General features: G+C 44.2%; 1 protein-coding gene across 1 annotated transcript in view; it reads left to right on the forward strand.

Annotated features, from left to right (window-relative positions):
- Nucleotides 1-15,518, forward strand: part of susd6 (sushi domain containing 6) — a 30,262-nt gene that overhangs the window by 12,264 nt on the left and 2,480 nt on the right. The window contains exons 3-6 of the mRNA XM_056428407.1: nucleotides 12,633-12,827; nucleotides 13,304-13,498; nucleotides 13,628-13,766; nucleotides 14,903-15,375. Of these exons, the coding sequence (XP_056284382.1) occupies nucleotides 12,633-12,827; nucleotides 13,304-13,498; nucleotides 13,628-13,766; nucleotides 14,903-15,375 (1,002 nt within the window). The remainder of the gene's footprint in view (nucleotides 1-12,632; nucleotides 12,828-13,303; nucleotides 13,499-13,627; nucleotides 13,767-14,902; nucleotides 15,376-15,518) is intronic.

Below are 15,518 nucleotides of genomic sequence, written 5' to 3' on the forward strand. Positions count from 1 at the left end.
GCATATCACAAGACTGGGCATTGAATTATGAAAATGTTGGCATTAGTTGCATGCCAATTGGATACAAATTGACCGCGCTATGGTAAAAAGAAGATTTTGACCTTTTCATGACCTTGACCTTTGACCCGATCGATCCCAAAATCTAATCAAATGGTCCCCGGATAATAACCAATCATCCCACCAAATTTCATGCGATTCGGTTTAATACTTTTTGACTTATGCGAATAACACGCATACAAATAAATACACGGCGATCAAAACATAACCTTCCGCATTTTCAATGCGAAGGTAAACAACACTTGTAATAACTAACCCAGAGTGAGGTCATGGGGAAATATCAGACTGAGGCTTTGTAACTTTTTTACAGAGGTTTGATATTTCACGGCATGACCGAGCGGTCGAGGTCAGTAACTTGTTTATTATATGGCATTTCTCGCTCCTATCATTTTGTAAATAATAACTAATTGTAATTGTTAATAGAAAACATTTCATTTTGTTGAGCTTTCATGTCTTCTCACGACACAATGTGTTTCAATTACTTGCTAACTTCAAGTTACAGCGATCAATATAAAAATCATTTTGCCGATGGGTGCCCTTTTTTTTGGTTTGAGCACCTGCCCCCCAAAGTGTCTGTGCGCGTGCCTGCCTTATATGTTCCCCATAATAATGAGCAGTAGTTTAACAAATGTTAAATGACGTGAATTTCCATAGCAGAATTGTTTTGCTTATCTATTGTAACAATGTGAGGGTTTCAGTCGAGGCGTTGTCCCACTGTTCTTCACGTAGCTTGCTTTGTTGAGGCTCATATAGCTTCCAAGGAACTTGATATGGGGGAAAGGTTGAGTCTCTGCCACATGCAGGTGGAGCCACCGTTTCTACTGTTTTCAGCAGAACTAACATAGTGACGCCAGTAGGTGGGTACCTCCACATCAAAGTCCTTTTGGATGTTTAGCATCTTACACGCTGGCTAGTTAACGCTGATGCGTGGATGTGCTTCGCTGCTTTGTGCCGTTCACTCGCTCACGGTGGCGTTCATTCGGAGCAGCAGTTGAGCAAGAAAAGATTCAGAAACGGATCAGACGTTGAAGTATAACCAATGCTATCAACGTAAGTACACCTGCGGTATCTGCTCTTCCTTTTAGAACACCGAGCATGTCGACGTGTAAGACCCCTCTGTTGACGACAACCAGCAGACCACGGCTCCCAGCAGAGCAGCAGAGAGGTTATTCACGTGCTGCCATTTGCTCCTGGTGACTTGCGAGAGCCGTTGCTCTGTTGGAGTTCAGTTGGACTGTGTCACGGGGATGATTGCTGCAACAGTGGCTGCATTGTTAATTCATGGGAGATGTAATGCAAGGCGTGGGCCGACGTCACTCTTTCCCCCCCTGCCTCTTTGTCCTGCGGGGATAAATCACCACAGCCACGTATCCTTATTCCTGTTATGAATTGTCCAAGACGACTGCTCCCATTTTAAAGTGGCTTTCCCTTCCCCAGCCGTCACGTTGCCGGTTGGACCGTATGTGTCGTGCTCTTTCGGTGAACCTGTACGCGACACAAGTGCAAAGCGTGCAGGTAGAGATCCACCAGCTGCAGACTAAGCCCTGGTCTTACCGCAGTTTTAAAAAAAATCCATACTATTACAACTCTCGACGGACTTAAAATACTGGTACTTGCGCCAGTTTTGGGATTATCTCCCTGACTTTCACCTTCAACACCTTCTACATCTGCTGGGTGGCTCGTCCGGGCTGCTGAAATATGATCAGCCCACGGTTGCATTGACAGTTTTCTAGGGTAGGAGTGTGTGTGTGTGTGTGTGTGTGTCTGAACACATGCACGTGCTTGTAGGAGGGGTCCCACACACTCTTTTGTTTTCCTCTGAAAGCTGAGAAGAAGGAATGTCTGCCTCCCAGCTGTCCTCAACAGCGAGGGTGATGGAGGAGCGAAGGGGGAGCTCACTGTCACCCATCTGCTCCTCGAGGTGTGCTCGGGTCTTAGGGCTTTGGAAGGAGGGTCACACAATGGTGACATATCCCCCGCCCTCTGCCCACTTTGGCCTCTCATACATATTTAACCCTTCAAATGCAAAGTTGTCTGTTGTCCTATTCAGAGGCGCGCTGCTCACACCGGTCGCTGTGCCCCGCCCCTCCGCCAGCAGAGACAATGGGCTGTGTTGGCAGCACGCGTGGCTTTCTAAATGCATCGCAGCAGCCGGGGAGGAACGGGTGGGGAGAGTGAGGATGTGTCCGTCTGTTGAGAGGCTTCCGTCACCCTGGGTGCATGCAGTGTGTGTGTGTGTGTGTGTGTGTTTGTCGCTGTGTGTTGCAGCTGCAGGAAGAAACAAATCGACGACTAAGTTCTCTGGAAGTTCTCTTTTGAGAGCCCACAGATGTTTAACTTTCTGGCAAACCAGAAATCCAATTTACTGTAGAAATGACATTGTTAGTCACTGGTCTGTCTAACTCCTAACCAAGGGGTCAGGAACCTTTTTGACTGGGAGAGCCATAAAAGCCAAATATATTTCATTGAGAGCCATATAGTATTTTTAATGTATAATTTTAATGCGACTTCTGGTGCTGCATGATGCTAGGTGGGTGCAGGTGACTTTTTTTTTTTTAGAAATGACATGCTGTTGTGTAGAGACGATCAATAACAGACGGCTGTTTAGTTTAATAAAAGAACAAAGACGTGCTCTTTAAGAAAGCGACCGTAAATTACTTCTGCTGTAATCTGGCGTGATAGAGAAAATTACAGGGTGGCGGTCGGAGATTTTTTTTTTTTTTAACTCAAAATTGTCTGGGAGCCATATGCCGTCACCGAAAGAGCCATATATGGCTCGCGAGCCATAGGTTCCCGACCCCTGGGTCCTAACCCTTCACACGCATTAACACAGATGGGATTTCAGGAACACAACGCTGCTGTTATTAAAAAGCTGCATGGGACACTTGCAACCTTCACTCAGCACAGTGGTGAACCTGTCGGCCGGTACCTGTGTGGACCTGGGCTGTTGTATAAGTGAGCCGGCATCGCCCTCACCCTGTTCCTCGTCCACTTCATCCCAGATCCCCCTCAGTTGTGTCTCTCCACCAGCCCCCAGAGGCCCTGGAGATGGAACGACACTTTAAAAAAGAAAGAAAGTGTGTCATGCTTTGTGGTTTCAGCTTTGTTCTGCATTCTTTCTGCCCAAAAGTAGTCCAGTTTTTTCCCTTCTCATTTTCTTTCACATAACCTTTAGCCTTGTTCAACAAAATCTGCTTCAGTTTTCTTCTTGAGTCAGTTACCAGCTGTTCTGAGAGGACAGAATCAGGGTTCGTACGGTCATGGAAAACCTGGAAAAGTCATGGAATTTTCAAATAGTCATTTCCAGGCCTGGAAAAGTCATGGAAAAAACTTAAATCATAAAAGTTTTGGAAAAGTCATGGAAATTTTTTATAATCACATGTTCATTTACGCCGAGTTTGAAATAATTAATATGTTTTTTAAAGAAAAACGCTCAAAACATAAGCCGGAGTACGCTCTCAATACGCACAATGTTCTAAATTGTTCATGTTTTTACCGAGATTTCAGTTTGGTCATGGAAATTTGGTTTAAAGTCATGGAAATCCATCGGTCAAAATGTGTAAGAACCCTGCAGAATATGAAAGCAGAAATGAGTTGGTGTGTGTCAGTGTTCTAGCATCACGCACTGCAGAAGATGACTCTGCTAGTATCGCTCAGCCAGACATTCGGCGCGCTACGTTACGGCCTGCGTCTCCCACCAGTTGTGTCACCTCGTGCTGTGTGAAGTGTCTCTCACTGAAGGCTCATCTGTGAAGTTCAAATATGTGTGAAAGAATGAAAGTGAGTGCAGGAAGCTTGCTCTTATACAGGATCACATGCTGCAGTACTGTGAATTAAACTCTCAAATTGTGTATCGGACTACACAGCAATCTAGTCGCACAGAATTTGGGATTTGGGAGTCCACGTTATTCCAGATTTCATCATTTCAATCAATTAATCAAATAAATAAAAGTTCCGCTTTCCTCTATGTATCATTTGACTATAAATTGGATATCTTTGGGTTTGGGGATGATTTGGATTTCGGAAATTGTTTGATTAAATGCTGAATGAAAAAAGTAATGTAATAAATAATGAAAGTTACAACCAGCAATATAAATGATTTCAAACATGTATGTTACTCATGCACACTGAGCTAAAACTAATGCAGTCGACAGTCTAATACAACAATCCTGAAATAAATCATGCCTCCATGAAGGTTTAGTTTTTGTTGATTTAACAGAATGATAATGTTTAGGGCTGCAGTTTGTGGTGCTATTGGATCCGTATGGCGCTACTCTGACAGTTGTTTCTATTATTTATTGCTGATAAAATGTTGGCAAATTGTTAAATAACAAGTCCCTTATAAGTTCCAGAGCCAATGGAGACGTCTTCAAATGTTTGTCCAAACTCCAAATATATTCACTTTAATACCATAAATCTGAAACTATTATATTAAACATGTCTTTTTTTAATTTTTACCAGTGAATCATTTCTGTTTGTTCTGTTAATCTGCTACTGCCGTTCATTTGTTGCATGCCATTCCCCTCTCTCCTCTCCCCATGTCCTGTCCTCAACTTCACTGTCAGCTGTGCCTTTATTGATCAGCTATGTTTTGAAACTCAGGACCTTTTGATCAACGACTATCCTCTGATGGCAGGAATGAGTTGTGACGACTCCTCGTCTTTCCAACACGACCGCTCTGTGGGCTGTACTGCACTCTGATAACAACAGCTTGGCTAAGAAAATCCCATGGATGAGCGGGGGAGACAGGAGCGTGGCAAAACGCAAAAACACCCCCAGCCCAAAAATGACAGCGACGATATCGAAAACAACAGAGGACGTGGCGAGAGGCTTACGAAGGAACAAAACAAATGTGCCAGCGCAAAGAGAGCATCATCATCCTCTTGCTTTTTAGCTCTAATCCAAACGCACAACTCCCCCTTTAGCATACATTTGTCACACACACACACACACACACACACGCACGCACGTAAATTCCCCTTCTTCTTGACACACACTTGTTTATGGCCTGTTGTTCTGTAGAGCAGCCAAACAGCTGGCTGCAGAAGTCATCACTCTCTGATCTGCTTAAGAGCGCTCCCAGCTTGTAATAGAGGATAATTACAATTTTAATTTGCCTGAGCAAAGAGGGCTAAAAGCCTTGCCCCCCCCCCCCACCCCACCCCCCCACCCATGTTTTCCTCAATCCACCCCCCTTGCAGCTCTTAGTGGGCGAGTGTCATGCGTAACAGATGGGGGGGAAAGCAGATATTCACAGCCAGCCAGGCACATCAGAGCAAGGCATGGGATTTCAACGCCCCCCCCCCCCCCCATAGCCCGAGTCTCCTCCAGTGCAGCCTCAAGGCGCTGGTTTGGGGGTTAGCGAGCCGCCTCATGGGCGTTCTGTCCTGGCCCAGTCCTCCCCTGGTTCTCTCCATCCTTTTAACGATGATGTTTTTTGATCGGCTCTTCTAGCAGGTTGAATGTCCACTTCATTTAACTCTCTGGCAAATCACAAATCAGAGGCTCTGTTCAACTCATGGGATGATCTGAAATATACTTGAACACATTAAATTCTTGTGTGTTTTGCTCACTCGCCCGTTCCCTCACAAGTCACCTGTGACTTTGTGTTTTAGTCATTATTGTTTTCTACGTTCCTCGAGGAAACTCTCTTTCCACCAGACCAGTGGGCGAGCAGCTTGTGTTTCACCGACTCATTCCCTTCCTCATCAGCACAAAACATGGCGTGCCGAAAACCACTCTGGCCTTAGCTTTGTGCTTTAATCGTATCGTGTGTGTTTTTTTTTCCTCTGTGATTTTTCAAAGCCAATATTCAGTCTGGGCAGAGAGGGCGATGGAAAAGGGAGCGACAGCACGGTTATTAATCTAGACCGTTCTCCCAGCTCTGGATGCCGAACGTTATTCCTTATTTTCCGTCACAGGGTGTCTCCGTTTGCGCGAGCTCGACCCGCAGCGTGGTATGTTCCGTGTCTTCCCATTGTTGGCGTGCGGAGCCTCTCCCTCGCTCACGGAAGTGTTGGTCGACCTGCCGCGACACGTCTCGTTTTGCCTCGTCATTGCTCGAGGCCACAGCACTCCTTGATGCCAACGCTGGTTCTGCCCCAACCCTCTCTCTTTCTGCTCGTCTATTTGATGATTCCTATCTTGTCCTGTCAGTATCTCTTTTTTTTTTAAATTGTCGATTACTCCCCTCGCTACTTGGTAACCGCACCTTTCTTCATTTTTAAGAAATTCAAATATCTGTCTCGTATTCCTGCTCCACGTGAGGCAACTCTGACTTCTTGTGAGAGTGATTTTAAATTTGAATTCTTCCCATCTCCAAGTTTAAAAACACTTTTATGTCTTTATCTTTTCATTTTTTGTCTTCATTTCCTTTTGTTTAGATGAATGAGCAATGAGTTATATTCTCTGGGATGTCGTATGCCGGGGAAGTCTGTGTGTTCATTCGTGTTTATCTCGTTCTAATGCATTGTTGGTTGCACCTAAAATGCCAAATACAGTTTCGAGCTGCAATTAATTTTGTTTTCGATGTTATGTTTTCTTAACCCTTGTGTCGCCTTCGGGTCAATATGACCCGATTCAATGTTTAACCCTCCTGTTACCTTTACATTTACTAACATATTTTACCCTTGAGGTCAATATGACCCCAGCTATTAAAATCTCCAGAAAATTATTAGAATTAATATTGTTTTCCAAGTTTAAGTTTGAGGTACTTTATGTTTGTTTGTTGACTCGCGAAAGAACACCGACATTAAACATTGAATCGGGTCAAAATGACCCGAAGGCGACAGGAGGGTTAAATATTGAATCGGGTCAAAATGACCCTAAGGCAACACAAGGGTTAAACAAATATTTTTAATCTCAAATATATTCAGTTTACTAATATCTGTGACAAAGAAGAGCAGAATTTCTCACAGAAGCTGAACCAGAATATGTTTGGCATATCTGTTTGGGAAATAAAAAACAAATTTAGAAATGTTGTTGTTGGTTGCGTTTCTGTTGCTTGAAGCATTTAGTAGTTGACTAATAAAACATGACATTAGGACCAGCATAGTAACATAACCCATCGACGCACTGGTATATTAGTGTCTTATGTTAGCTTCTGTTATTATTACTGCTGCCAATATCCAGCTGAATGTGTTAGATGATCTATTTTATATTTTACCAACCTTGTTATATTGGCTTAAAAACATTAAAAGTTAAAGATGCACTATGATTAAAAACTTGACATTTACATTGTCCAATATGGGAGGTGCACTGTGTGCTCTTCCGCGTCATGCAGTACCTGGCTGTGTGCGTTTCACAGCAGGTAAAGGCTTGTAGTGGAATTTCACAATACCACCGTACCACTCGTACTAGTGGAAGTTTCAGTAGATCCAAGTTGCATTTTTAAAACTAGTGCGGAGCCGGCTGGTTTGTACATGCAGCTCGAGGCTTTCCTGGCATGAGGAGGAGAGTCTGCTCTGTTTGAGATTCAAAATAGACATTTTACTGGCTTCAATGTTCGTTGAGACCTGAGTTCATTGACATCTGTGACTTCATCCGTCTATAATAATTAACCCGAGAGAGGGTGAAGCTTAACTCCGACTCCTGCTTCGCGCTGACGCAAAGCAGTTCCTTATCGATTCAACAACACTGTAAACGACAGTAGATTTGCTTTGACGCTCCAAGAACCACTGGCCTGTCCAATTGTGTGTTTTTGCAACTAAAGCACATGTTGTGTCTCTGAGTGAAGCCGGATCACGTTGTGTGTTCGTTCCCCTGCAGTGTTTACACTCTTCCATCACTCATTACTATTTCCTATCCTCCAGTGTTTACTCTGGCCTGCCTTCGTTTTAAATGTCCATTGTTGTAAATAAATGCTTCCTATTTGTTATTTAAAAACACTATTCTATAACTAGCTGTTGATATGAAAATTCATATAAGTACTTTGCGTGCACATGCCGTTATTTTGGACACAATACTGCAGATAAGAAAGCCTTTGAAAACCAGTCGCTGAATGCCGTTGCCACTCATCTGTCTTCTGCCGTTGTGTTTACTGCCTCCTGCGCACCACAAAAGATCATAACGGTGGCAGTTGGCTCGCAGCTATTGTTACATTATTACATTACATGTCATTGAGCAGACGCCTTTATCCAAAGCGACTTACAATAAGTGCATTCAACCGAGAGTACAAACTAAGAACAACAAGAATGCAGGAAGTAACATTTCCTCAGCATAGTCGAACTACAAAAGTACCACAATAAGAGCTATTTAAGAGCCACTGAAGTGCTAATCTGTGTTTTAATCCAGATATAGTCGGATCATTTACACTACACACATACACACACTTTGCATTTTGCACACTGTCTATATTTAATATTTTTATATTTAATTTAATTTGTCATTAGTATTGTATTGTGTATGCATATATGTTGTATAGATACATATATATTTTATTTTATATTTTACTTAGTATACTTCTTGTATAAATCTTTATCTTTCATCCCTGTTTTTTATATTTTATTTTTTATTCTTGTGTGTTTAGTTTATTGGTGCTGCTACTGTTACGACAAATTTCCCCTTGGGGATTAATAAAGTACATATCTATCTATCTATCTATCTAAAAGATGTGTTTTCAGTTCCTGGCGAAAGCTGCAGAGACGTCCTGATGTCAGTGGGGAGCTATTGTCCTCAAGTGTTTTGGTCCCCTGCTGCTTCCCAACCACGGGTCATCGATGCATCACCTTGAGCACCTCTGTTCACAGCATCTCCTCCTCGGAGGGCCTTCAGTCGCTCCGCGAACAACTGCCCAGGTCACGGTGTCCAATGGCGTCCTGAAATGTGGGCGTGCAGATCGTGTTTCTGCACGCGAGTGACGCGCCCTGCGTGTGTGTGAGCGAGAGAGAGTGACTCTGCTTTCACACGCCGGCCTGCGTGCGTGTTGTCCCTCAGCTCCTGTTTGAGTCATTAAACCAGATTCTTTGATGTGGCTGTAATCAATTATTAATATCAATACAGTTGATCTGCCAATGGGGCTCTCTACATCTCACCGCTAAATCACTGAACTACAAAATATAATGCTTTGGTTTACAGGGCTTATGATTTAAAGTAGTTGCTGTAATTTAGTTTTTAATGGGTGCTTTGACATGCCGTATTTTGTTTTTATGCCTAAAGCTTCACGTTCTTTATTCTGTCTGGTAATCATGTAACCGCTAGCTCGAGTTGAAATGATTAGTCGGTTAGTTAACTTAGTCTAGCGACCTAAAAATTAATCTGGCTGCATTTTTGTATCAATGTTTTATGTGTTTAAGTACTTTAAATGACAACAACTCTTTGTTCCCAGCTTCTCAGAGGGGACTTTTTCCTCAACGACTCTTTTATAATGGTTAATAAAAGTAATTTAACGTCTGGGTAATGACCCCTTTTCACTACTTCCGGACATTTTAGAGACCAAATAATGAATCCAGAAGATATAATAAGAAATAATAATGAGTTCTAGCCCTATAACAAAGTATCTTGTGAGAGAAAGATTGAGGTTCAGTAGAACCTTCAGCAGGAGTTGTAACACAACCGTTAGTTGTATAGTATACCTGTAGAAAGCGTCTGAATTCAATATCGCACCGGTTGGCGTCCCACAGCCCTCGGAGTGTCTCTGTAGGTGTTGAATGTGTTTGTGTGCTCGTGTGAGGAGGCGCTCTCACATTTGAGTGTTTGCTTTTAATCTTGTGCTGCCAGCTTGGAGCGACAATCCTTCCCGGAGATTAGAAGATGTTGGAAATCGTCTCTCTTCCCATCTCCAAACACACAGAGGAGAGATGAAGTGGCCGGTTGTTGTTGCTGCGCTGTTTGTTTATGTCAAGCGAGCGATAAGGCCCTGCAATGGACCATGGCTAATATGATTATAAATACTCAGACCAAAGATTAATTAATGAGCCATGTGGTGCATTAGGGCCGATGGTGGTAAGTGTTCTTTATTCTTTATTACCTTCGCATTGAAAATGCGGAAGGTTATGTTTTGATCGCCGTGTATTTATTTATTTATTTGTATGCGTGTTATTCGCATAACTCAAAAAGTATTAAACCGCATCGCATGAAATTTGGTGGGATGATTGGTTATTATCCGGGGACCATTTGATTAGATTTAGGGATCGATCGGGTCAAAGGTCAAGGTCAAGAAAGGGCAAAATCTTCTTTTTACCATAGCGCGGTCAATTTTTATCCATTTGGCATGCAACTAATGCCAAAATGTTCATAATTCAATCCCCAATCTTGTGATTTGCGAAGGTATGCGCTCTACCGAGTGCCCGTTCTAGTTCTCTATTGCAGGGATGTTTTTAAATGTACTGATGTTCGGGCCTCGTTACTGAGAGAAACCACTGTGCGTTGATTGTATAATTCAGTGTGATGAATCAGATAAGATGCACCGATAAATCTTATTATGACACACGTATTTTATTATTTAATACCTAATGGCTCATATGGTTTTAGGCCTTCGCTACACTTGTCTTTTCCATGCCATCCGATCGTGCCAGGATTAACGGTCGAGCCTTTACGCTCTAAGATTTGGTCTTTCTTGCATTCAGATCCGATTAGCCAGACCTCATGCCGAGGCGGCTTAGCTGGCATTGAGTGCGGCTCTCGGTGCGGTACGGACCATTTATCAGACATAGGTCTTCATCCCTGCGCCGGGGTTCTGCTCCCGAGCGAGAGCAACGGGAAGATGGGAGGAAACCGGGCCGGAGCACAGTTGAGTCCCGTTAAGTCACCGCTCATGAAACCTTAACAGTCCCTGATTGTGCTGCTTCAAAATAAAAGCTTTTAAATTACAAAATAGTGGAAGACTTTAATTTATCGGAAAATGTGTTTTTCACAAAGCAAGGCTTTGTTATCAGCCTTTCTTCAATAATACCAATCTACCAACATTGCTGCTGTTTGTTTCATTGTATAAAAACAACGACAATAAAAACCTCTTTATCTTTATCTGGAAGAGAAAGCAGCAGAAAGTTCAATAAAACAAGTCAGGGGTCAGATTTGGGTTTTGAGGGGATTGCAAATACAGATGCAGGGTGGTGTATACACACTTACAAGTAAAAGATAATTAAGGGGGTGCCGGCGTTGTTTTTTGTTTTTTATTGTTGTTTTTTGGAGGGGGGGGGAGGGTATGTGTGTGTATATGTACAGTATATGTATGTATATGTGTGTATATATATGTTTATGTCTGACATTTTTGTACTTGTTTTATGTTTATATCACTAAACAAAGAAAAAAATGTAAGTGACAAAAAAAATAAAACAAGTCTTCTTATGCAGCAGAGTGAAAGCATAAGAAGCAAACATAACCAATAATTTATATCAATTTAAATATATAAGATCACTATTCTGAGAGGCAGGTCCCATTGAAGTGTCATGTAGGAACTCATGCCGACACAGCTGAGTTTCGATCTTCCAGTCGATCACGAAAGTGTCATTCAAAAGGCAAATATAACCATGGAAAAGTTTCCACTGAAGCCCGAAAGTGTTGCGTAACTCCTTCACAGACGAACCATCAGTGGTCAAACTAGTCATACAGTTGGCATGTTGACTTTTCTCTAAGATCAGTATTACTGAAAGTAAAGCTGTCATGTCTAAGTTTACACAGGTGTTACAATGTTATGTCAGGCCGGCTAGATTTAGATGCTCTGCTTTCTCTCGTGCGTGTGTGTGTGTGTGTGTGTGTGTGTGTACCAGCCATACTGTGATGAAACACACTCTGGCACCAGAAGCTGGCGTGCCACTGCAACATCACAGATGCAGCGTGGGAAGGTGGATCAAAGCACATTAATCTTTCGGTCCTCTGCCTCATTCTGTCTTTATTGGCTGAGAGCCTCAAGTCTCTCATTAGAGCAAAGTAAATGAGCCTCGCTGAACATCCCGTCCCACCGCTGGACGAATACACCGGGTTGGGACACTTTAATGAGCAGGAGATAACGGAGAGCAATTGGATCTGTATGAAGCTCTTTGTGACGTGTCCCTCCACTGTGGGAACTTCAGGTGTTTTCTCCGTGCTGTCGCCACCTCACTGGTCACGTTGAAACAGTGCTTCTCTCTTGCCTGTGTAAAATGCAGCCGAGTTTCAAATAACAATCCTTTAATCAGTTTTAATCATCAGCTTGTTTGATTGTGTATTTTATTCAGTCAGTCAAATCAAATACAATACAATATTATTCTATATAATATACAAAAGAGAAAGACTGAAAAGGTATAGGTAGAAGCAAAAAATGCTTATAAATTCCTATCCTAAATTGAAATCAAAATAATCAGAAAATTAATATAAAATAAAGAAGCAAAAACAACAAACAATTCAAGTTCAACCTGTCAACTCGACAGATTCCTGTGAACAGTGGAGACAACTTGTCCTTGTACCCCTAGCGGGCCAGTAACGCATTTACATCCTCGATTTACTTGCATGCATTTTAATGACCTTGTTACCTCACAGAAATGATTCAGCATCGCGACGCTGCTGCTGGTAGACGATCATAAAGCCAGCCTGTTCACAAACTGAAAGCTCTTCTGTCAGCTGATTCCTATTGGTGTCCCTTGTTTCTGTCTCTCTAGGTTGCGCGCGGCCCCCCGGCGTGCTGCACGGAGACCTGCTAAACCAGACTGAAGCTAACCGGGGCTCTTTCCCCCCGGGCACCCTGCTGACGTATGGCTGCGAGCCCGGCTACACTGCGGATGGAACCACCGCCATCATTTGCACCAGCTCTGGGGCCTGGTCCCATCAGCCTCCACGCTGTATCCGAAGCGGCGGTGAGCAAGTCTCAAAAATACATTCATGACACGAAGCTCACAAGAACATCACGATGGGTACTTTTTAGTTTTCAATCCAATACAAAGCAGTTGGGAAGTCTCTTTGACACGTATGCTCACATGCAGGCCCAATGTGTCTGTCTATACACGCGTTATAACTGGGATCATTCATTTGCACTGCTTTTTGCGATAAAAAACATTTCCTGGAATGATGGCCCCTCGCTTCTTCAAAAGACGGCTTTGACGATTAGAGGTTTAGCGTGTGTGAAATATCACATCAGTTAAATCTCACATACTGTAGTATCGTTTCACCAGTCGTGAGGGATGACCTTGAGCTCCAGCAGGGAACACTTTCACTCAGCATTCAAACCACAGGAATCAAACCTGACCACAGGTAGAAATAACCAAAATCACGCTTTCAGCACACGGCAGCAGCAACGCTTATTAAAATCTCTCCCGCCTCTGCCTCTTCTCAGCGTGTTCCCCCCCCACTGAGCCAGAGAACGGGGGCTACCGCTGTCACCCGTCTCCCTGCCACAGCCTCACCCAGAAGACCGTCATCGAATACTTCTGCTACGAGGGATACGCTCTGAAGGGCGACTACAAGTTCCTCACCTGCCAGGACGGCGAGTGGGACGGCCCCATGCAGATCAGCTGCCGACTCACACAAGGTCTGCCACCTCGGCTGACCTTTCCCTTTCATGCATTTGGTCTTTGGGCACACACACACACACACATTGTACACTCCGATATGTGAACCGCATTTTCACTTCCTCTCTGTCTCCTCTTGTGCCCGTCAGACAAGGAGCCGAGCTCCCCGCTGGGCATCCCCGCTCTGTCCATCGTGGCGTCCACAGCTAGTTCTGTGGCGCTCATCCTGCTGTTAGTGGTGCTGTTTGTTCTTGTGCAGCCCAAACTCAAGTCCTTCCACCACAACAGGTAAGATGGCCACGCACATGACTGTGTTCTCACCCCGAACATATACCAAACGTCACCAAAGAAAACCCTCATGTCATTACAGCTCTAAAAAGAAGTGATGGTCACTTGTATAACTAGAACGGGCACTCGGTAGAGCATGCCAATTGGATCAAAATGTTGGGTGCTTTGGCTTCTCGGTTCTGTCAGGTTAGTTTTCGTTGCCATGCAAATCAAAGTAACTCCCCTCAGCATGGCTTTACGTAACCATGTACTTGCCGTGTGCCTGCCAGATTACTTCCAGTTTAAAAAGCTTTTTCTGAAAGAATCTCAAGCTGTTAAACGGCCAATCTCGACCACTGCTTTGTGTATTATAGAAACATCTTAAGAGAGTGAGATTGGCGACATCCTGCCTGCAAAACATCCTCTGACTTCTAGTGTTGGTCCACTCGAATGGACTCTATTTTTAACTGGTTCCTCAGGAAGTTGACAATTCCCCACATCACATAATATTGTCATCGTGTTTCTCATGAATAGATTTCCCAATTTGACCTTCAGCCATCAATGCAAATGGTGCTTTATGTGCATTTTACTTTCCCATTTGCTTTACTAAAGAGGGTAAACATGTTGAAGAGGTTTTTTTTTTTTTTTTTTTTACACAACCTGTTGGTTGCCACAAAGTCTTTATTTGTGTTTGCGCAGGAAGAACTCTGCCCTCATAAAACCTGGTGCTGTAAAACCACCTCCCAGTATGCGACACAGTGACACAGCAGATTGGCCTTCCATTCCTTCTGGGGACACACCTACTCCTCAAGTTTTGGTTGAAACTCGTTTCAGGAAATACAATTTGCCACAAGACCTGGCAACTAGTTTGACAAGTTGGCATTTATTAAATACTTGAGAAATGAAAGTATAAGTCGGAGGTGATCCCATCCTCGTCAGTAACCACCTCTGTGGTAACAACGGCCTCTATGATGTGATCTCACGCTCATTAACACTCTTATTGCTGGTGTCGAGGGCCTGAGAGCTTAAGGCCGCCTGCTAGAAGGGGATTGAACAGTCGACGCCAATCACCTCCTCTTCGCGGTTCTGACCACGCTGAGCCTGCTGTCGTGACCCACCTTGTTCTCACTCTTTCTCCGTCTTCCTCTGACCCTCAGGAGGGAGCAGGGGGTCTCGGGCGAGTCCAGCTCCGTCATGGTCGAGGGCGTCCAGGTGGCACTGCCCTCCTACGAAGAGGCTGTGTACGGAAGCGGTGGACCCGCTGCCGCTTCCGGTCCTCCTCCTTCTCCGCCTCCTCCTTCGGCTCCGGCGGAGTCTCGGGTCCCGATCGTGCTCTCCGAGGGTCTCCCTCAGGGAGCCACGGGGGGCCGCGGCACCGGCAGAACACGCCACAACAGAGACTTAGACTTCTGCCTCCCGTCCACGTCGTCGTCCTCCTCGTCCTTCTCCTCCCGCCGTCACGCGGAGACGGTGCTGGTTCATCAGGCCCCCTCCTCCTCCTCTTCCTCGCCATGGGCTCGAGGGCACCCTGGGGGTGCATGCGCAGGCCCCCTACCTCTCCGCAGAGACTCCGAGAGCAGCGACCAGCACAGTCTGCTTTCTGTCGCCTCTGCCGATGACTTTTCTGACGGTAGGAGTAAACGGTTGTTTCACACATTTATTCAATTTAGAGCCAACACTATTAGGTGTTCACGATTAATAATGAAATAACACATTTGAACATTTTCTTATTCACAAGCATGCAGGGGTACAACAGTGGGGAATGTGAGGGCT

The sequence above is a fragment of the Pseudoliparis swirei genome, chromosome 12 (genome assembly GCF_029220125.1).
Source record: "Pseudoliparis swirei isolate HS2019 ecotype Mariana Trench chromosome 12, NWPU_hadal_v1, whole genome shotgun sequence".
NCBI lineage: Eukaryota > Metazoa > Chordata > Actinopteri > Perciformes > Liparidae > Pseudoliparis > Pseudoliparis swirei.